Source organism: Procambarus clarkii, chromosome 7 (genome assembly GCF_040958095.1).
Source record: "Procambarus clarkii isolate CNS0578487 chromosome 7, FALCON_Pclarkii_2.0, whole genome shotgun sequence".
Lineage (NCBI taxonomy): Eukaryota > Metazoa > Arthropoda > Malacostraca > Decapoda > Cambaridae > Procambarus > Procambarus clarkii.
In genome coordinates, this window is record NC_091156.1 from 24,638,283 (window position 1) to 24,665,194 (window position 26,912).

Genomic DNA, 26,912 nt, shown 5'->3' on the forward strand with positions numbered 1-26,912 from the left:
ATTTTATTGTCTTGTTCCCTGTATTTTCTTTAAGGTCTTCATTTACACCATAATTAAGACTCTTGAATTTTTCACTGTTAAATATCAAGCTATTTTCTGCTGCCGAATGAAAAGCTTTATTAATATCAGCTCGTAGTTTTCCAATGTAACTTTGGTTTTTGTCTATATCTGATATAAGAATAAGGAAAAACAGTGGCGCAAGGACTATGCCCTAAGGTACAGAGCTTTTAAAAGTGCTTGGACTCGACTTTATTTGATTGTCACTCTTTGCGTTCTGTTTGACAGAAAACTGAATAAATATCCACCGTCCTACTTTACCTGTTATTCCTATTAACTTCACTTTGTGGGCTATCACTCCATGGTCACATTTATCAAATGCCTTTGTGAAGTATATGTATACCACATCTGCAGTTTGTTTTTCTTCTAATGCATCAATGATTTTGACACAGTAGACGAGTAGCTATGAAAGGCATGATCTTCCCGCTCTAAGTCCTCGTTGACCTGGGTTGTGGAGGTCATTGGTTTCCTGACTCATGATCATGCTCTCAAAAAGTTGGCTATGTGGTCGTCCTCCCTTGTTAGTGCGACTTGTATATAATTCTTAGCCAATGTTTTGTTCCCCTTGTATAGGCAGCTGTATCTGTTGATATAAGCGCTTCTGGTATTTCCCCGGTGTCCAAGATATGTATCCACGCTACACTGAGTGCCTGTGCTACTGTCACTTTGCATTTCTTTATAAACATTGAGTTCCAGGAGTCTGGACCCGGAGCCGAGTGCATGGGCGTGCTGACTTTTCTCTTTCAAAATGTGCAGCGTTATTGTTAATGTCAGTGAGATTCTCAGGGGTTTGGATGTCATGCATAAAGAAGCTGTCCGTACCTTCCACTTTCATGTTGTTTATTAGGGTGCTGAACATGTCCTCATACTGCTTGTTCTCTGTCGTCCTATGGGGGTCGTCCTCTATGGTCGTCTTCTGTGGTTGTCTTCTATGGTCGTCCTCTGTGGTCGTCCTCTGTGGTCGTCTTCTATGGTCGTCTTCTGTGGTCGTCTTCTATGGTCGTCTTCTGTGGTCGTCTTATATGGTCGTCTTCTGTGGTCGTTTTCCGTTGTCGTCTTCTGTGGTAGTTTTCCGTTGTAGTCTTATTTGGTCGTCCTCTGTGGTCGTCCTCTGTGGTCGTCCTCTGTGGTCTTTTACGGCCGTCTACTATGGTCGTCCTCTGTGGTCGTCTTATATGGTCGTCTTCTGTGATCGTTTTCCATTGTTGTCTTCTATGGTCGTCTTCTGTGGTCGTTTTTCGTTGTCGTCTTCTGTGGTCATCCTCTGTGGTCGTCTTATATGGTCGTCCTCTGTGGTCTTCTGTGGTCGTCCTCTGTTGTCGTCTTCTATGATCGTCCTCTGCGGTCGTCTTCTGTGGTCGTCCTCTGTGGTCTTCTGTGGTCGTCCTCTGCGGTCGTCCTCTGTGGTCGTCCTCTGTGGTCTTCCTCTGTGGTCTTCTGTGGTTGTCCTCTGTTGTCGTCCTTTGTGGTCTTCTGTGGTCATCCTCTGTGGTCGTCTTATTTGGTCGTCCTCTGTGGTCTTCTGTGGTCGTCTTCTATGGTCGTCCTCTGTGGTCTTCTGTGGTCGTCCTCTGTTGTCGTCTTCTATGATCATCCTCTGCGGTCGTCTTCTGTGGTCGTCTTCTGTGGTCGCCCTCTGTGGTCGTCTTCTGTGGTCGTCCTCTGCGGTCGTCCTCTGTGGTCGTCCTCTGTGGTCGTCCTCTGTGGTCTTATGTGGTCGTCCTCTGTGATCTTCTGTGGTTGTCGTCCTCTTTGGTCTTCTGTGGTCGTCTTCTATGGTCGTCCTTTGTGGTCTTCTGTGGTCGTCCTCTGTGGTCTTCTGTGGTCGTCCTCTGTGGTCTTCTGTGGTCGTCCTCTGTGGTCTTATGTGGTCGTCCTCTGTGGTCGTCCTCTGTGGTCTTCTGTGTTTGACTTCTGTGTTCATCCTCTGTGGTGAAGTCAGAAAGCTCTGTGGTTGTGGAAAGTCAGAAAGAGAACCAGCTTAATAAAAGAAGAGAACGCAGACGGCACTACAAAACAAGGAACAAATAACGGAAATGCTTAAGCAGACAAGAGTCTCCCAACAAAGAAAGAATCATTTAAAGAGGGAGAGTGAAGACACTGAACAGAGACTGTTCAGTGGTCGTCTGTGTTCAGTGCTCTGTGGTCGTCTTCAGTGTTCGTCCTCTGTGGTCGTCCTCTGTGGTCGTCCTCTTTGGTCGTCTTCTGTGTTCTTCTGTGTTCGTCCTCTATGGTCGTCTTGTGTGGTCGTCTTGTGTGGTCGTCTTCTGTGGTCGCCCTCTGTGGTCGTAGTCTGTAGTCGTAGTCTGTGGTCGTCTTCTATGGTCGTCATTTGTGCATGAACCTTCACTTGTAATTACAGGTCCAATTCCGTGGGAAGATTTTTATTTCGATTTCACAAATGTGAAGAAATATATTGTATTTTTCTGTACCTCTTGCATGACTTTCTATCCTAGTTGCATTTCTTCACTCTGATGTTCGTTTCAGTCTCTGTTCAGTGTCTTCACTCTCCCTCTTTAAATGATTCTTTCTTTGTTGGGAGACTCTTGTCTGCTTAAGCATTTCCGTTATTTGTTCCTTGTTTTGTAGTGCCGTCTGCGTTCTCTTCTTTTATTAAGCTGGTTCTCTTTCTGACTTTCCACAAAGGAACATATTCCAAGCTGACATTATAAGCTCCGACAGTCAGTTGTTCTATTCCTTGTGTGGTATTTTTATCTGAATAGTTCCTAATTAAATGTATGTAAGTTCCATATTTAATTTTTTTGCTTACAGTCTAACATATTATTATTAAATTTAATTTATTGAGTAACCATTCTCGCTTGATACTTTATTTAGACCTATTACAAGTATTGATGTGAGTTTGTGTGAGTATGGGGTGTCCCAGACTGTAATGTTCATCATTACTTCTTCATTATTTGTGAAGATCAGATCTACGGACCTTACTGGTCTCTGGCTGTGTTGGGTCCCTTGGGAAAGTAGAAGGTGGCCGTGTTCACCGCCAGTATAACAGTGGGTGTTCTTCCTCAGGGTCGACACTGACCGTCATCCTGGATATAAACAACCAGTATAACAGTGGGTGTTCTTCCTCAGCTTCGACGCTGACCGTCATCGTGGACATAAACAACCAGTATAACAGTGTGTGTTCTTCCTCAGGGTCGACGCTGACCGTCATCCTGGACATAAACAACCAGTATAACAGTGTGTGTTCTTCCTCAGGGTCGACGCTGACCGTCATCGTGGACATAAACAACCAGTATAACAGTGTGTGTTCTTCCTCAGGGTCGACGCTGACCGTCATCCTGGACATAAACAACACGCTCTCCATCATAGTGTCGGCCGCCATCGCCGTAGTGTACACGCTCTTCGGCGGCCTCTACTCCGTCGCCTACACCGACGTCGTCCAGCTCTTCTGCATCTTCCTGGGCCTGGTCAGTCACCAACCCTCTGCTGAATAACCTCATGTAATGCTTTATGTATCCAATTATTTCATGCATGTTTGTATTTACCTGAATACCACCATCTACAGTGGTCGCGACAGGGACAAGAAGCCAACGGCTCGTCAATTGTTCCCCCATTATTCCTGAGAAACTGTCCAGTTGAATTTTTTACATGTAGCATTGTTTTGACGGCTTCGGCGGGTAGGCGGTACCATTGGTATATTTACCTGATGAGGAAGAGCACTTGTTGCTTTCTGTTCTACATCAAGGCTAGTTAAGTCTTATGTTGTTCTCACGTGTGCTTCACGTAGGACTGTGTGTGTGCTTCACGTGGGACTGTGTGAGTGCTTCATGTGGGACCGTGTGTGTGTGCTTTATGTGGGACCGTGTGTGTGTGCTTCACGTCGGACTGTGTGTGTGCTTCACGTGGGACTGTGTGAGTGCTTCATGTGGGACCGTGTGTGTGTGCTTCATGTGGGACTGTGCGTGTGTGCTTCACGTGGGACCGTGTGTGCTTCATGTGGGACAGTGTGTGTGCTTCATGTGGGACTGTGTGTGTGTGCTTCACGTAGGACCGTGTGTGTGCTTCATGTGGGACCGTGTGTGTGTGCTTCATGTGGGACCGTGTGTGTGCTTCACGTGGGACCGTGTGTGTGTGCATCACGTGGGACTGTGTGTGTGTGCTTCACGTGGGACTGTGTGTGTGCTTCACGTGAGGCCGTGTGTGTGTGCTTCACGTGGGGCCGTGTGTGTGTGCTTCACTTGGGACCGTGTGTGTGTGCTTCACGTGGGACTGTGTGTGTGCTTCACGTGGGACCGTGTGTGTGTGCTTCACGTGGGACTGTGTGTGTGTGCTTCATGTGGGACCGTGTGTGTGTGCTTCACGTGGGACTGTGTGTGTGAGTGCTTCACGTGGGACTGTGTGTGTGCTTCACGTGGGACCGTGTGTGTGTGCTTCACGTGGGACTGTGTGTGTGTGCTTCACGTGGGACAGTGTGTGTGCTTCACGTGGGACCGTGTGTGTGTGCTTCACGTGGGACTGTGAGTGTGCTTCACGTGGGACCGTGTGTGTGCTTCATGTAGGACCGTGTGTGTGTGCTTCACGTGGGACTGTGTGTGTGAGTGCTTCACGTGGGACTGTGTGTGTGCTTCACACAGGACCGTGTGTGTGTGCTTCACGTGGGACTGTGTGTGTGTGCTTCACGTGGGACAGTGTGTGTGCTTCACGTGGGACCGTGTGTGTGTGCTTCACGTGGGACTGTGAGTGTGCTTCACGTGGGACCGTGTGTGTGCTTCATGTGGGACCGTGTGTGTGTGCTTCACGTGGGACTGTGTGTGTGAGTGCTTCACGTGGGACCGTGTGTGTGCTTCACGTGGGACCGTGTGTGTGTGCTTCACGTGGGACTGTGTGTGTGTGCTTCACGTGGGACAGTGCGTGTGCTTCACGTGGGACCGTGTGTGTGTGCTTCACGTGGGACTGTGAGTGTGCTTCACGTGGGACCGTGTGTGTGCTTCATGTGGGACCGTGTGTGTGTGCTTCACGTGGGACTGTGAGTGTGCTTCACGTGGGGCCGTGTGTATGCTTCATGTGGGACCGTGTGTGTGTGCTTCACGTGGGACTGTGTGTGTGCTTCACGTGGGGCCGTGTGTGTGTGCTTCATGTGGGACCGTGTGTGTGTGCTTCACGTGGGACTGTGTGTGTGCTTCACGTGGGACCGTGTGTGTGTGCTTCACGTGGGACTGTGTGTGTGCATCATGTGGGACCTTGTGTGTGTGCTTCACGTGGGACCGTGTGTGTGTGCTTCATGTGGGACCGTGTGTGTGTGCTTCACGTGGGACTGTGAGTGTGCTTCACGTGGGACTGTGTGTGTGCTTCATGTAGGACCGTGTGTGTGTGTGTGCTTCATGTAGGACCGTGTGTGTGCTTCATGTGGGACCGTGTGAGTGTGCTTCACGTGGGACTGTGTGTGTGCTTCATGTGGAGCCGTGTGTGCTTCATGTGGGACTGTGTGTGTGCTTCACGTGGGGCCGTGTGTGTGTGTTTCACGTGGGACTGTGTGTGTGTTTCACGTGGGACTGTGTGTGTGCTTCACGTGGGACTGTGTGTGTGTTTCATGTGGGACCGTGTGTGTGCTTCATGTGGGACTATGTGTGTGTGCTTCACGTGGGACCGTGTGTGTGTGCTTCACGTGGGACCGTGTGTGTGTGCTTCATGTGGGACCGTGTGTGTGTGCTACATGTGGGACCGTGTGTGTGTGCTTCACGTGGGACCGTGTGTGTGTGCTTCATGTGGGACCGTGTGTGTGTGCTACATGTGGGACTGTGTGTGTGTGCTTCACGTGGGGCCGTGTGTGTGTGCTTCACGTGGGACTGTGTGTGTGCTTCATGTGGAGCCGTGTGTGTGTGCTTCATGTGGAGCCGTGTGTGTGTGCTTCATGTGGGACCGTGTTTGTGTGTTTCACATGGGACTGTGTGTGTGCTTCACGTGGGACCGTGTGTGTGTGCTTCATGTGGGACCGTGTTTGTGTGTTTCACATGGGACTGTGTGTGTGCTTCACGTGGGACCGTGTGTGTGTGCTTCACGTGGGGCCGTGTGTGTGTGCTTAATGTGGGACCGTGTGTGTGTGTTTCACGTGGGACTGTGTGTGTGCTTCATGTGGAGCCGTGTGTGTGCTTCATGTGGGACTGTGTGTGTGCTTCACGTGGGGCCGTGTGTGTGTGCTTCATGTGGGATTGTGTGTGTGCTTCACGTGGGGCCGTGTGTGTGGGCTTCACGTGGGACTGTGTGTGTGCTTCATGTGGGACTGTGTGTGTGCTTCATGTGGGACTGTGTGTGTGCTTCACGTGGGACCGTGTGTGTGTGCTTCATGTGGGACCGTGTGAGTGTGCTTCATGTGGGACCGTGTGTATGCTTCATGTGGAACCGTGTGTGTGTGCTTCATGTGGGACCGTGTGTGTGTGCTTCATGTGGGACCGAGTGTGTGCTTCACGTGGGACCGTGTGTGTGCTTCATGTGGGACCGTGTATGTGTGCTTCACTTGGGACCGTGTGTGTGTGCTTCACGTGGGACTGTGTGTGTGCTTCATGTTCATGTGGGACGGTGTGTGTGTGCTTCATGTTCATGTGGGACGGTGTGTGTGTGCTTCACGTGGGACTGTGTGTGTGCTTCATGTGGGACCGTGTGTGTGTGCTTCATGTGGGACCGTGTGTGTGTGTGCTTCACATGGGACTGTGTGTGTGCTTCACGTGGGACTGTGTGTGTGCTTCACGTGGGACTGTGTGTGTGCTTCACGTGGGACTGTGTGTGTGCTTCAAGTGGGAACGAGTGTGTGCTTCACGTGGGACCGTGTGTCTGCTTAACGTGGGACCGTGTGAGTGTGCTTCACTTGGGACTGTGTGAGTGCTTCACGTGGGACCGTGTGTGTGCTTCACGTGGGACTGTGTGTGTGCTTCAAGTGGGACCGTGTGAGTGTGCTTCACGTGGGACCGTGTGAGTGTGCTTTTCGTGGGACCGTGTGTGTGTGCTTCACGTGGGACCGTGTGTGTGTGCTTCACTTGGGACCGTGTGTGTGTGCTTCACGTGGGACCGAGTGTGTGCTTCACCTGTGACCGAGTGTGTGCTTCACGTGGGCCCGTGTGTATGCTTCACGTGGGACCGTGTGTGTGCTTTACGCACCACCACACCCAACACCCAGCACCACCACACCCAACACCCAGCACCACCACACCCAACACCCAGCAACACCACACCCTACACCCAGCACCATCACACCCAACACCCAGCACCACCACACCCAACACCCAGCACCACCACACCCAACACCCAGCACCACCACACCAACGCCCAGCACCATCACACCCAACACCCAGCACCACCACACCCAACATCCAGCACCACCACACCCAACACCCAGCACCACCACACCCAACATCCAGCACCACCACACCCAACACCCAGCACCACCACACCCAACACCCAGCACCACTACACCAACGCCCAGCACCATCACACCCAACATCCAGCACCACCACACCCAACACTCAGCACGACCACACCCAACACCCAGCACCACCACACCCAACACCCAGCAGCACCACACCCAACACCCAGCACCACCACAACCAACACCCAACACCACCACACCCAACACCCTTCACCACTGTTGGGAGGAAAGCTTACTCTCTATTAATTGATTGATATTTAATTAATAGATTAATTTAGATTAATCGATGGACCACCCTATTTAGACTGAAAAGGGAAACAGATGAAGTTAAATGATAAGGACTAAAATACCAGTGCCTATGAATAAGAAACTATTAAAGATTATTCTTTAAACGCTAATGGGCTGTATAATATTAATGTTCGAGAATAAACTTTCCGTCCTTCACAAAATTGGGGGTTAATACCAGAAGTAATCTACTCCCAGTACGCTTCATCGAGGCTGGTTCTTCCTAGAATAAAAATTTGTAATTCTACTAAATACTATTAAGAAACATTAGATGAATTGATTAATGGTAAAACGATTATATGTTGATTAATCAAGCAATAATTCTCATTTGACTTTTATGAGGCTAACATATTACGTTAGATATCTCAAATCAAATAAACTAAATCTATTCGACTGATCTATAATTTTCTCAATTAAAGAAATAATAGAAAAGATTTCAGCTGCTTAGCTGTAATAGTGAACGGAGAGGTAGAGGTGATATGGATGCTACTTGCGGCAACACGTGAGTTCAAGCATGGCGTGGGAACATGATGACCACGACCGCTTACAACACAAGCTGAAATTTCAACTAAATATACTAATTGGTTACACCTACTATATAATATCCTCACTATGCCATAAAAGGAATAAATTTAATTCCTTATGGACGTACTTATTGCTTGGGGAGGTCGCGTAGCATAACGATGAACAGTGCACAGTAAAATGATATACCTAGAGATCTCACGATATAACAAATATTAGGACACTTAACCTGCTGGTTGTCCACCGAAGCAATTCCAGATTGCTACTGGAACAATTACACGCTCCTAGGCCGATTAAATGGAAGGGTCTAACGTAGTATTGATGGAAATCGATTCTCCCGGGACGCACGATGTGATTGTTGGCGTCTCTAGCGAAGCAGCATGGCGAAGGAAGAATAATCACGTCCTCACGGCGTGGTAGCTAAAGGCGAATGGTTGCGTCTCTCCGCCCTCCCTCAACTCGTCTCTCGCATTCACAACAGAAATTACTAATCACGGATAATTCTTTTCCGTGTAATTACTGATGTAATGCGTTAATGAGAACCGGGTTGCAATTATAGGGAATTAAATAATATCATAATCTCGTTAAATGGTGTTATTCGAGAAATGGAGAGAAATTTTATTTACTCCATAGCATTCGTACGTAACAGATGAGACTGCCACTTGATAATAATTTCATTTAATACCTCTCGGGTTTGGATTATTGGGAGCTATATTATCTGTAGTTAATTATTGTACGGAATACTGATAATTTTAGAGAACCACATTTAATTCTCTAACATATTGATAACAAATATGTTTAAATGTACATTATCTGAGGCAATCCTGCCTCTCAATGTCGTGAGAATATTAGCAATAGGCTCAGATAAAGAAATATTAATTTATATTAACACTACCATTAGAGAAATTAATAACTACTGTAATTAGTATATAATAATGATGTATTATAATACAATGGTAGTGTGTTAGTGTTGGAAATTTCCCAAAACCACCACACGCAACACCACTACACCCAACACTCAGCACCACCACACCCAACACCACCTAACCCAACACTACCACAACCAGCACCACCACACCCAACACTACCACACCCAACACCCAGAACCACCACACCCAGCACCACCACACCCAACACCCAGCATCACCACACCCAGCACCACCACACCCAACACCCAGCACCAGCACACCCAACACCCAGCACCACAACACCCAGCAACACCACACCCAACACCACCACACAAAACACCACCACACCTAATACCCAGCACCACCACACCCAACACCACCACACCCAACACCCAGCACCACCACACCCAACACCACCACACCCAGTACCCAGGACCACCACACCCAACACCACCACACCCAATACCCAGCACCACCACACCCAACCCCCAGCACCACCACACCCAACACCACCCCACCCAACACCCAGGACCAACACACCCAATACCCAGCACCACCACACCCAACACCCAGCACCACCACACCCAACACCACCACACCCAACACCCAACACTACCACACCCAACACCACCACACCCAACACTCAACACCACCACACCCAACACCCAGCACCATCACACCCAACACCACCTCACAAAACACCATTACACCCAACACCCAGCACCACCACACCCAACACCACCACACCCAGCACCAACACACCCAGCATCCCCACCACACCCAACACCCAGCACCACCACACCCAACACCAAGAACCACCACACCCAGTCCGGCCACACCGAACACCACCATACCCAACACCCAACACCACAACACCCAACACCACAACACGCAATACCACCACATCCAACACCCAGCACCACTATAATCAACACCCAACACAACCACACCCAACACCACCACACCCAACACCCAGCACCACCACACCCAACACCCAGCACCACCACACTCAACACCACCACACCCAACACCCAGCACCACCACACCCAACACCCAGCACCACCACACCCAACACCCAGCACCACCACACCCAGCACCACTATAATCAACACCCAACACAACCACTCACAACACCACCATACCCAACACCCAACACCACCACAACCAACACCCAGCACCACCACACCCATCACCAACACACCCAACACCACCACATCCAACACCAAGCACCACTATAATCAACACCCAACACAACCACACTCAACACCACAACACCCAACACCCACCACCACCACACCCAACACCCAGCACAAACACACCCAACACCCAGCACCACCACACCCAACACCCAACACCACCACACCCAACACCCAACACCACCACACCCAACACCACAACACCCAACACCCAGCACAAACACACCCAACACCCAGCACCACCACACCCAACACCCAACACTACCACACCCAACACCCAACACCACCACACCCAGCACCACAACACTCAGCACCACTACACCCAACACCCAACACCACTTCACCCAACACCCAGCACCACCACACCCAACACTCAGCACCACCACACCTAGCACCCAGCACCTCCACACCCAACACCCAGCAACATCACACCCAGAACTACCACATCCAACACCCAGCACCACAACATCCAACACCCAGCACTACCACACCCAACACCCAACACAACCACACCCAACCCCCAGCACCACTACACCCAGCACCGAGCACCACCACACCCAGCACCACCACACCCAACACCCAGCACCACCACACCCAACGCCCAGGACCACCACACCCAACACCCAGCACCAACACACCCAACACCCAGCACCACCACACCCAGCACCACCATACCCAACACCCAGCACCACCACACCCAGCACTCCCACACCCACCACCCAGCACCACCACACCTAGCACCTCCACACCCAACACCCAGCACCCTCACACCCAACCCCCAGCACCACCACGCCCAACACCCAGCACCACCACACCCGCACCCATCACCACTACACCCAACACCCAGCACCACCACAACGAACACCCAGCACCACCACACCCAACACCCAGCACCACCACACCCAGCACCACCACACCCAGCAACACCACCCCCAACATCCAGCACTACCACACCCAACACCCAGCACCACCACACCCGACACCCAGCACCACCACACTCAACACCAAGCACCACCACATCCCAACACCCAGTACCACCACACCTAACACTCAGCACCACCACACCCAACACCCATCACCACCACCCAGCACCACCACACCAAACACCCAGCACCTACACACCCAACACCCAGCATCACAACTTCAACACCCAGCACCACGACACACAACACCCAACACCACCACACCCAACACTCAACACCACCACACCAACACCTAGCAACTACACAGCCAACACCCAGCACCACCACACCCAACACCCAGCACCACCAAACCTAGCACCGCCACACCCATTACCACCACACCCAACACCCAGCACCACCACACCTAACACCTAACACCACCACACCAAACACCCAGCACCACAACACCAAACACCACCACACCCAACACCCAGCACCCCGCAACACAACACCCAACACCACCACATCACCACCCAGCACCACCACACCCAACACATAGCACAAACACACCCAACACCCAGCACCACCACACCCAACACCCAATACCACCACACCCAACACCCAACACCACCACACCCAACACCACAACACCCAACACCCAGCACCACCACACCGAACACCCAGCACCACCACACCCAGCACCACAACACTCAGCACCACTACACCAACACCCAATACTACTTCACCCAACACCCACCACCACCACACCCAACACTCAGCACCACCACACCTAGCACCCAGCACCACCACACCCAACACCCAGCAACTCCACACCCAGCACTACCACACCCAACACCCAGCACCACAACATCCAACACCCAGCACCACCACACCCAACACCCAACACAACCACACCCAAGACCCAGCACCACCACACCCAACACCACCACACCCAGCACCAACACACCCAGCATCCCCACCACACCCAACACCCCGAACCACCACACCCAACACAAAGAACCACCACACCCAGTCCGGCCACACCGAACACCACCATACCCAACACCCAAAACCACAACATCCAACACCCAGCACCACCTCACCCAACACCACAACACGCAATACCACCACATCCAACACCAAGCACGACTATAATCAACACCCAACACAACCACACACAACACCACCATACCCAACACCCAACACCACCATACCCAACACCCAGCACCACCACTCCCAACACCCAGCACAAACACACCCAACACCCAGCACCACCACACCCAACACCCAACACCACCACACCCAACAGTCAACACCACCACACCCAACACCACCAAACCCAACACCCAGCACCACCACACCCAACACCCAGCACAAACACACCCAACACCAAGCACCACCACACCCAACACCCAACACCACCATACCCAACACCCAACACTACCACACCCAACACCACAACACCCAACACCCAGCACCACCACACCGAACACCCAGCACCACAACACTCAGCACCACTACACCCAACACCCAATACCACTTCACCCAACACCCAACACTCAGCACCACCACACCTAGCACCCAGCACCACCACACCCAACGCCCAGCAACACCACACCCAGCACTACCGCACCCAACACCCAACACAACCACACCCAACACATAGCACCGAGCACCACCACACCCAGCACCACCACACCCAACGCCCAGGACCACCACACACAACAGCCAGCACCACCACACCCAACACCCAGCACCACCACACCCAGCACCACCACACCCAGCACCACCACACCCAACACCCAGCACCACCACACCCAGCACCCCCACACCCAGCACCCAGCACCACCACACCTAGCACCACCACACCCAGCACCCTCACACCCAACCCCCAGCACCACCACGCCCAACACCCAGCACCTCCACACCAGCACCCATCACCACTACACCCAACACCAAGCACCACCACAACGAACACCCAGCACCACCACACCCAACACCCAGCACCACCACACACAGCACCACCACACACAGCACCACCACACCCAGCACCACCACACAAACACCCAGCACCACCACACCCAACAGCCAGCATCACCACACTCAACACCACCACACCCAAAACCCAGCACCACCACACCCAACACCCGGCACCACCACACCCAACACCAAGCACCACCACATCCCAACACCCAGTACCACCACACCTAACAAACAGCACCACCACACCCAACTCCCAGCACCACCAACCAGCACCACCACACCAAACACCCAGCACCTACACACCCAACACCCAGCATCACCACATCAACACCCAGCACCACCACACCCAACACCCAACACCACCACACCCATCACTCAACACCACCACACCAACACCTAGCAACTACACAGCCAACACCCAGCACCACCACACCCAACACCAGGGACCACCATACCAACACCCAGCACCACCACACCCAACACCCAACACCACCACACCCAACACTCATTACGACCACACCAACACCTAGGAACTACACAGCCAACACCCAGCACCACCACACCCAACACCCATCACCACCGCACCAACACCCAGCATCACCACACCCAACACCCAACACTACCACACTCAACACCCAACACCACCACACCCAATACCCATCACCACCTCACCCAACACCCAGCACCACCACACCCAACACTCAGCACCACCACATCCAGCACCACCACACCAACACCTAGCACCACCACACCCAATGCCCAGGACCACCACACCCAACACCCAGCACCACCACACCCAACACCCAGCACCACCACACTCAGCACCACCACACTCAACACCCAGCACCACCACACCCAGCACCCCCACACCTAGCACCCAGCACCACCACACCTAGCACCACCACACCCAACACCCTGCACCCTCACACCCAACCCCCAGTACCACAATGCCCAACACCCAGAACCACCACACCAGCACCCATCACCACTACACCCAACACCCAGCACCACCACAATGAACACCCAGCACCATCACACCCAGCACCACCACACCCAGCAACACCACACCCAACATCCAGCACCACCACACCCAAAACCCAGCACTACCACACCCGACACCCAGCACCAACACACTCAACACCACCACACCCAACACCTAGCACCAACACACCCAACACCCGGCACCACCACACCCAACACCAAGCACCAACACATCCCAACACCCAGTACCACCACACCTAACACCCAGTACCACCACACCCAACACCCAGCACCACCACACCAACGCCTAGCACCACCACAGCAAACACCCAACACCTACACACCCAACACCCAGCACCACCACATCAACACCCAGCACCACCACACCCAACACCCAACACCACCACACCCAACACTCAACACCACCACACCAACACCTAAGAACTACACAGCTAACACCCAGCACCACCACACCAACACAAAGCACCACAACACCCAACACCCAGCACCACCACACCCAACACCCAGCACCACCGCACCAACATCCAGCACCACCACACCTAACACCCAACACTACCACACTCAACACCCAACACCACCACACCCAACACCCAGCACCACCACACCCAACACCCAGCACCACCACACCCAACACCCAGCACCACCACACCCAGCACCACCAAACCAACACCCAGCACCACCATACCCAAGACCCAGCACCACCTCACCCAACACCCAACACCACCACACCCAAGACTCAGCACCACAACACACAAAACCCAGCACCACAATACCCAACACCCAGCACTACCACACCCAACACCCAGCACCACAATACCCAACACCCAGCACCACCACACCCAACACCTAGCACCACCACACCCAACTCCCAGCACCACCACACCCAACACCCAGCACCACAACACCCAACATCTAGCACCACAACACCCATCACCCAGCACCACCACACCCAACACACAGCACCACCACACCCAACACCCAGCACCACCACACCCAATAGCCAGCACCACCACACTCAACAGCCAGCACCACCACACCCAACAGCCAGCACCACTACACCCAACACCCAGCACCACCACACCCAACACCCAACACCACCACACCCAACACCCAGCACCACCAAGCTCAACACCCAGAACCACCACACCGAACACAACCACACCGAGCACCCAACACCACCACAGCAAACACACCCAAACCCAACACCCAACAGCACCACACCCAACACCACCACACTCAACACCCAGCAAGGCTGCACCACCACACCCAACACCCAGCAAGGCTACACCACCACACCCAACACCCAACACAACCATACCCAGCACCCAGCACCACCAAACCCAACACCAAGCACGACCACACCCAACACCCAGCACCACCACACCAAACACCCAGCACCACCACACCAAACAACCAGCACCACAACACCAAACACCCAACACAACCACACCCAACACAACCACACCCAACACCCAACATCACTACACCCAACACCACTACACCCAACACCCAGCAGCACCACACCCAACACCCAGCACCACCACATCCAACACCCAACACCACCACACCCAACACCCAACACTAACACAACCAACACCACCACACCCAACACCCAGCAGCACCACACCCAACACCCAGCACCATCACACCCAACACCCAGCACCACCACACCCAACACCCAGCACCACCACACCCAACACCACCATACCCAACACCCAACACCACCACACCCAACACCACCACACCTAACACCCAGCAGTACCACACCCAACACCCAGCACCATCACACCCAACACTCAGCAGAACCACACCCAACACCCAGCACCACCACACCCAACACCCAGCACCACCACACCTAACATCCAGCACTACCACACCCAATACCCAACACCAAAATACCCAACACCCAACACCACCACACCCAACACCACAACACCCAACACCCAGCACCACCACACCGAGCACCCAGCACCACAACACTCAGCACCACTACACCCAACACCCAATACCACTTCACCCAACACCCAACACTCAGCACCACCACACCTAGCACCCAGCACCACCACACCCAACGCCCAGCAACACCACACCCAGCACTACCGCACCCAACACCCAACACAACCACACCCAACACATAGCACCGAGCACCACCACACCCAGCACCACCACACCCAACACCCAGCACCACCACACCCAACGCTCAGGACCACCACACCCAACACCCAGCACCACCACACCCAACACCCAGCACCACCACACCCAGCACCACTATAATCAACACCCAACACAACCACTCACAACACCACCATACCCAACACCCAACACCACCACAACCAACACCCAGCACCACCACACCCATCACCAACACACCCAACACCACCACATCCAACACCAAGCACCACTATAATCAACACCCAACACAACCACACTCAACACCACAACACCCAACACCCACCACCACCACACCCAACACCCAGCACAAACACACCCAACACCCAGCACCACCACACCCAACACCCAACACCACCACACCCAACACCCAACACCACCACACCCAACACCACAACACCCAACACCCAGCACAAACACACCCAACACCCAGCACCACCACACCCAACACCCAACACCACCACACCCAACACCCAACACCACCACACCCAGCACCACAACACTCAGCACCACTACACCCAACACCCAACACCACTTCACCCAACACCCAGCACCACCACACCCAACACTCAGCACCACCACACCTAGCACCCAGCACCACCACACCCAACACCCAGCAACATCACACCCAGAACTACCACATCCAACACCCAGCACCACAACATCCAACACCCAGCACTACCACACCCAACACCCAACAACCACACCCAACCCCCAGCACCACTACACCCAGCACCGAGCACCACCACACCCAGCACCACCACACCCAACACCCAGCACCACCACACCCAACGCCCAGGACCACCACACCCAACACCCAGCACCAACACACCCAACACCCAGCACCACCACACCCAGCACCACCATACCCAACACCCAGCACCACCACACCCAGCACCCCCACACCCACCACCCAGCACCACCACACCTAGCACCTCCACACCTAACACCCAGCACCCTCACACCCAACCCCCAGCACCACCACGCCCAACACCCAGCACCACCACACCCAACACCCAGCACCACCACACCCAGCACCACCACACCCAGCAACACCACCCCCAACATCCAGCACTACCACACCCAACACCCAGCACCACCACACCCGACACCCAGCACCACCACACTCAACACCAAGCACCATCACATCCCAACACCCAGTACCACCACACCTAACACTCAGCACCACCACACCCAACACCCATCACCACCACCCAGCACCACCACACCAAACACCCAGCACCTACACACCCAACACCCAGCATCACAACTTCAACACCCAGCACCACGACACACAACACCCAACACCACCACACCCAACACTCAACACCACCACACCAACACCTAGCAACTACACAGCCAACACCCAGCACCACCACACCCAACACCCAGCACCACCAAACCTAGCACCGCCACACCCAATACCACCACACCCAACACCCAGCACCACCACACCTAACACCTAACACCACCACACCAAACACCCAGCACCACAACACCAAACACCACCACACCCAACACCCAGCACCCCGCAACACAACACCCAACACCACCACATCACCACCCAGCACCACCACACCCAACACATAGCACAAACACACCCAACACCCAGCACCACCACACCCAACACCCAATACCACCACACCCAACACCCAACACCACCACACCCAACACCACAACACCCAACACCCAGCACCACCACACCGAACACCCAGCACCACCACACCCAGCACCACAACACTCAGCACCACTACACCCAACACCCAATACCACTTCACCCAACACCCACCACCACCACACCCAACACTCAGCACCACCACACCTAGCACCCAGCACCACCACACCCAACACCCAGCAACTCCACACCCAGCACTACCACACCCAACACCCAGCACCACAACATCCAACACCCAGCACCACCACACCCAACACAACCACACCCAATACCCAGCACCACCACACCCAACACCACCACACCCAGCACCAACACACCCAGCATCCCCACCACACCCAACACCCCGAACCACCACACCCAACACCAAGAACCACCACACCCAGTCCGGCCACACCGAACACCACCATACCCAACACCCAAAACCACAACATCCAACACCCAGCACCACCTCACCCAACACCACAACACGCAATACCACCACATCCAACACCAAGCACGACTATAATCAACACCCAACACAACCACACACAACACCACCATACCCAACACCCAACACCACCATACCCAACACCCAGCACCACCACTCCCAACACCCAGCACAAACACACCCAACACCCAGCACCACCACACCCAACACCCAACACCACCACACCCAACAGTCAACACCACCACACCCAACACCACCAAACCCAACACCCAGCACCACCACACCCAACACCCAGCACAAACACACCCAACACCCAGCACCACCACACCCAACACCACCATACCCAACACCCAACACCACCACACCCAACACCACAACACCCAACACCCAGCACCACCACACCGAACACCCAGCACCACAACACTCAGCACCACTACACCCAACACCCAATACCACTTCACCCAACACCCAACACTCAGCACTACCACACCTAGCACCCAGCACCACCACACCCAACGCCCAGCAACACCACACCCAGCACTACCGCACCCAACACCCAACACAACCACACCCAACACATAGCACCGAGCACCACCACACCCAGCACCACCACACCCAACGCCCAGGACCACCACACACAACAGCCAGCACCACCACACCCAACACCCAGCACCACCACACCCAGCACCACCACACCCAGCACCACCACACCCAACACCCAGCACCACCACACCCAGCACCCCCACACCCAGCACCCAGCACCACCACACCTAGCACCACCACACCCAACACCCAGCACCCTCACACCCAACCCCCAGCACCACCACGCCCAACACCCAGCACCACCACACCAGCACCCATCACCACTACACCCAACACCAAGCACCACCACAACGAACACCCAGCACCACCACACCCAACACCCAGCACCACCACACACAGCACCACCACACACAGCACCACCACACCCAGCACCACCACACAAACACCCAGCACCACCACACCCAACAGCCAGCATCACCACACTCAACACCACCACACCCAAAACCCAGCACCACCACACCCAACACCCGGCACCACCACACCCAACACCAAGCACCACCACATCCCAACACCCAGTACCACCACACCTAACAAACAGCACCACCACACCCAACTCCCAGCACCACCAACCAGCACCACCACACCAAACACCCAGCACCTACACACCCAACACCCAGCATCACCACATCAACACCCAGCACCACCACACCCAACACCCAACACCACCACACCCAACACTCAACACCACCACACCAACACCTAGCAACTACACAGCCAACACCCAGCACCACCACACCCAACACCAGGGACCACCATACCAACACCCAGCACCACCACACCCAACACCCAACACCACCACACCCAACACCCAACACCACCACACCCAACACTCATTACGACCACACCAACACCTAGGAACTACACAGCCAACACCCAGCACCACCACACCCAACACCCATCACCACCGCACCAACACCCAGCATCACCACACCCAACACCCAACACTACCACACTCAACACCCAACACCACCACACCCAATACCCATCACCACCTCACCCAACACCCAGCACCACCACATCCAGCACCACCACACCAACACCTAGCACCACCACACCCAATGCCCAGGACCACCACACCCAACACCCAGCACCACCACACCCAACACCCAGCACCACCACACTCAGCACCACCACACTCAACACCCAGCACCACCACACCCAGCACCCCCACACCTAGCACCCAGCACCACCACACCTAGCACCACCACACCCAACACCCTCACACCCAACCCCCAGTACCACAATGCCCAACACCCAGAACCACCACACCAGCACCCATCACCACTACACCCAACACCCAGCACCACCACAATGAACACCCAGCACCATCACACCCAGCACCACCACACCCAGCAACACCACACCCAACATCCAGCACCACCACACCCAAAACCCAGCACTACCACACCCGACACCCAGCACCAACACACTCAACACCACCACACCCAACACCTAGCACCAACACACCCAACACCCGGCACCACCACACCCAACACCAAGCACCACCACATCCCAACACCCAGTACCACCACACCTAACACCCAGTACCACCACACCCAACACCCAACACCACCACACCAACGCCTAGCACCACCACAGCAAACACCCAACACCTACACACCCAACACCCAGCACCACCACATCAACACCCAGCACCACCACACCCAACACATAACACCACCACACCCAACACTCAACACCACCACACCAACACCTAGGAACTACACAGCTAACACCCAGCACCACCACACCAACACAAAGCACCACAACACCCAACACCCAGCACCACCACACCCAACACCCAGCACCACCGCACCAACATCCAGCACCACCACACCTAACACCCAACACTACCACACTCAACACCCAACACCACCACACCCAACACCCAGCACCACCACACCCAACACCCAGCACCACCACACCCAGCACCACCAAACCAACACCCAGCACCACCATACCCAAGACCCAGCACCACCTCACCCAACACCCAACACCACCACACCCAAGACTCAGCACCACAACACCCAAAACCCAGCACCACAATACCCAACACCCAGCACCACCACACCCAACACCTAGCACCACCACACCCAACTCCCAGCACCACCACACCCAACACCCAGCACCACAACACCCAACATCTAGCACCACAACACCCATCACCCAGCACCACCACACCCAACACACAGCACCACCACACCCAACACCCAGCACCACCACACCCAATGTCCAGCACCACCACACTCAACAGCCAGCACCACCACACCCAACAGCCAGCACCACTACACCCAACACCCAGCACCACCACACCCAACACCCAACACCACCACACCCAACACCCAGCACCACCAAGCTCAACACCCAGAACCACCACACCGAACACCACCACACCGAGCACCCAACACCACCACAGCAAACACACCCAAACCCAACACCCAACAGCACCACACCCAACACCACCACCCTCAACACCCAGCAAGGCTGCACCACCACACCCAACACCCAACACAACCACACCCAGCACCCAGCACCACCAAACCCAACACCAAGCACGACCACACCCAACACCCAGCACCACCACACCAAACACCCAGCACCACCACACCAAACAACCAGCACCACAACACCAAACACCCAACACAACCACACCCAACACAACCACACCCAACACCCAACATCACTACACCCAACACCACTACACCCAACACCCAGCAGCACCACACCCAACACCCAGCACCACCACATCCAACACCCAACACCACCACACCCAACACCCAACACTAACACAACCAACACCACCACACCCAACACCCAGCAGCACCACACCCAACACCCAGCACCATCACACCCAACACCCAGCACCACCACACCCAACACCCAGCACCACCACACCCAACACCACCATACCCAACACCCAACACCACCACACCCAACACCACCACACCTAACACCCAGCAGCACCACACCCAACACCCAGCACCATCACACCCAACACCCAGCACCACCACACCCAACACCCAGCACCACCACACCCAACACCCAGCACCACCACACCCAACATCCAGCACTACCACACCCAACACCCAACACCAAAATACCCAACACCCAACACCACCACACCTAACACCACAACACCCAACACCCAGCACCACCACACCGAACACCCAGCACCACAACACTCAGCACCACTACACCCAACACCCAATACCACTTCACCCAACACCCAACACTCAGCACCACCACACCTAGCACCCAGCACCACCACACCCAACGCCCAGCAACACCACACCCAGCACTACCGCACCCAACACCCAACACAACCACACCCAACACATAGCACCGAGCACCACCACACCCAGCACCACCACACCCAACACCCAGCACCACCACACCCAACGCCCAGGACCACCACACACAACAGCCAGCACCACCACACCCAACACCCAGCACCACCACACCCAGCACCACCACACCCAACACCCAGCACCACCACACCCAGCACCCCCACACCCAGCACCCAGCACCACCACACCTAGCACCACCACACCCAACACCCAGCACCCTCACACCCAACCCCCAGCACCACCATGCCCAACACCCAGCACCACCACACCAGCACCCATCACCACTACACCCAACACCAAGCACCACCACAACGAACACCCAGCACCACCACACCCAACACCCAGCACCACCACACACAGCACCACCACAACGAACACCCAGCACCACCACACCCAACACCCAGCACCACCACACACAGCACCACCACACACAGCACCACCACACCCAGCACCACCACACAAACACCCAGCACCACCACACCCAACAGCCAGCATCACCACACTCAACACCACCACACCCAACACCCAGCACCACCACACCCAACACCCGGCACCACCACACCCAACACCAAGCACCACTACATCCCAACACCCAGCACCACCACACCTAACAAACAGCACCACCACACCCAACACCAAGCACCACCACACCTAACAAACAGCACCACCACACCCAACTCCCAGCACCACCAACCAGCACCACCACACCAAACACCCAGCACCTACACACCCAACACCCAGCATCACCACATCAACACCCAGCACCACCACACCCAACACCCAACACCACCACACCCAACACTCAACACAATCACACCAACACCTAGCAACTACACAGCCAACACCCAGCACCACCACACCCAACACCAGGGACCACCATACCAACACCCAGCACCACCACACCCAACACCCAACACCACCACACCCAACACTCATTACGACCACACTAACACCTAGGAACTACACAGCCAACACCCAGCACCACCACACCCAACACCCAGCACCACCTCACCCAACACCCAGCACCACCACACCCAACACTCAGCACCACCACATCCAGCACCACCACACCAACACCTAGCACCACCACACCCAATGCCCAGGACCACCACACCCAACACCCAGCACCACCACACCCAACACCCAGCACCACCACACTCAGCACCACCACACCCAACACCCAGCACCACCACACCCAGCACCCCCACACCTAGCACCCAGCACCACCACACCTAGCACCACCACACCCAACACCCAGCACCCTCACACCCAACCCCCAGTACCACAATGCCCAACACCCAGAACCACCACACCAGCACTTATCACCACTACACCCAACACCCAGCACCACCACAATGAACACCCAGCACCATCACACCCAGCACCACCACACCCAGCAACACCACACCCAACATCCAGCACCACCACACCCAAAACCCAGCACTACCACACCCGACACCCAGCACCAACACACTCAACACAACCACACCCAACACCTAGCACCAACACACCCAACACCCGGCACCACCACACCCAATACCAAGCACCACCACATCCCAACACCCAGTACCACCACACCTAACACCCAGTACCACCACACCCAACACCCAGCACCACCACACCAACGCCTAGCACCACCACAGCAAACACCCAACACCTACACACCCAACACCCAGCACCACCACATCAACACCCAGCACCACCACACCCAACACCCAACACCACCACACCCAACACTCAACACCACCACACCAACACCTAGGAACTACACAGCTAACACCCAGCACCACCACACCAACACCAAGCACCACAACACCCAACACCCAGCACCACCACACCCAACACCCAGCACCACCGCACCAACATCCAGCACCACCACACCCAACACCCAACACTACCACACTAAACACCCAACACCACCACACCCAACACCCAGCACCACCACACCCAACACCCAGCACCACCACACCCAACACCCAGCACCACCACACCCAGCACCACCAAACCAACACCCAGCACCACCATACCCAAGACCCAGCACCACCTCACCCAACACCCATCACCACCACACCCAAGACTCAGCACCACAACACCCAAAACCCAGCACCACAATACCCAACACCCAGCACTACCACACCCAACACCCAGCACCACAATACCCAACACCCAGCACCACCACACCCAACACCTAGCACCACCACACACAACTCCCAGCACCACCACACCCAACACCTAGCACCACAACACCCAACACCCAGCACCACAACACCCATCACCCAGCACCACCACACCCAACACACAGCACCACCACACCCAACACCCAGCACCACCGCACCAACACCCAGCATCACCACACCCAACACCCAACCCTACCACACTCAACACCCATCACCACCACACCCAATACCCATCACCACCTCACCCAACACCCAGCACCACCACACCCAACACTCAGCACCACCACATCCAGCACCACCACACCAACACCTAGCACCACCACACCCAATGCCCAGGACCACCACACCCAACACCCAGCACCACCACACCCAACACCCAGCACCACCACACTCAGCACCACCACACCCAACACCCAGCACCACCACACCCAGCACCCCCACACCTAGCACCCAGCACCACCACACCTAGCACCACCACACCCAACACCCAGCACCCTCACACCCAACCCCCAGTACCACAATGCCCAACACCCAGAACCACCACACCAGCACTTATCACCACTACACCCAACACCCAGCACCACCACAATGAACACCCAGCACCATCACACCCAGCACCACCACACCCAGCAACACCACACCCAACATCCAGCACCACCACACCCAAAACCCAGCACTACCACACCCGACACCCAGCACCAACACACTCAACACAACCACACCCAACACCTAGCACCAACACACCCAACACCCGGCACCACCACACCCAATACCAAGCACCACCACATCCCAACACCCAGTACCACCACACCTAACACCCAGTACCACCACACCCAACACCCAGCACCACCACACCAACGCCTAGCACCACCACAGCAAACACCCAACACCTACACACCCAACACCCAGCACCACCACATCAACACCCAGCACCACCACACCCAACACCCAACACCACCACACCCAACACTCAACACCACCACACCAACACCTAGGAACTACACAGCTAACACCCAGCACCACCACACCAACACCAAGCACCACAACACCCAACACCCAGCACCACCACACCCAACACCCAGCACCACCGCACCAACATCCAGCACCACCACACCCAACACCCAACACTACCACACTAAACACCCAACACCACCACACCCAACACCCAGCACCACCACACCCAACACCCAGCACCACCACACCCAACACCCAGCACCACCACACCCAGCACCACCAAACCAACACCCAGCACCACCATACCCAAGACCCAGCACCACCTCACCCAACACCCATCACCACCACACCCAAGACTCAGCACCACAACACCCAAAACCCAGCACCACAATACCCAACACCCAGCACTACCACACCCAACACCCAGCACCACAATACCCAACACCCAGCACCACCACACCCAACACCTAGCACCACCACACACAACTCCCAGCACCACCACACCCAACACCTAGCACCACAACACCCAACACCCAGCACCACAACACCCATCACCCAGCACCACCACACCCAACACACAGCACCACCACACCCAACACCCAGCACCACCACACCCAGCAAGGCTGCACCACCACACCCAACACCCAACACAACCACACCCAGCACCCAGCACCACCACACCCAACACCAAGCACGACCACACCCAACACCCAGCACCACCACACCAAACACCCAGCACCACCACACCCAACAACCAGCACCACAACACCAAACACCCAACACAACCACACCCAACACAACCACACCCAACACCCAACATCACTACACCCAACACCACTACACCCAACACCCAGCAGCACCACACCCAACACCCAGCACCACCACATCCAACACCCAACACCAATACACCCAACACCCAACACTAACACAACCAACACCACCACACCCAACACCCAGCAGCACCACACCCAACACCCAGCACCATCACACCCAACACCCAGCACCACCACACCCAACACCCAGCACCACCACACCCAACACCACCATACCCAACACCCAACACCACCACACCCAACACCACCACACCTAACACCCAGCAGCACCACACCCAACACCCAGCACCATCACACCCAACACCCAGCAGCACCACACCCAACACCCAGCACCACCACACCCAACACCCAGCACCACCACACCCAACATCCAGCACTACCACACCCAACACCCAACACCAAAATACCCAACACCCAACACCACCACACCCAACACCACCACACCTAACACCCAGCAGCATCACACCCAACACCCAACACCCAGCAGCACC

At 55.3% G+C, this 26,912-nt stretch overlaps 1 protein-coding gene across 1 annotated transcript in view; it reads left to right on the top strand.

Annotated features, from left to right (window-relative positions):
* Positions 1 to 26,912, top strand: part of LOC123747994 (high-affinity choline transporter 1-like) — an 891,202-nt gene that overhangs the window by 589,951 nt on the left and 274,339 nt on the right. Inside the window, exon 7 of the mRNA XM_069313991.1 lies at positions 3,337 to 3,485. Within this exon, the coding sequence (XP_069170092.1) occupies positions 3,337 to 3,485 (149 nt within the window). The remainder of the gene's footprint in view (positions 1 to 3,336; positions 3,486 to 26,912) is intronic.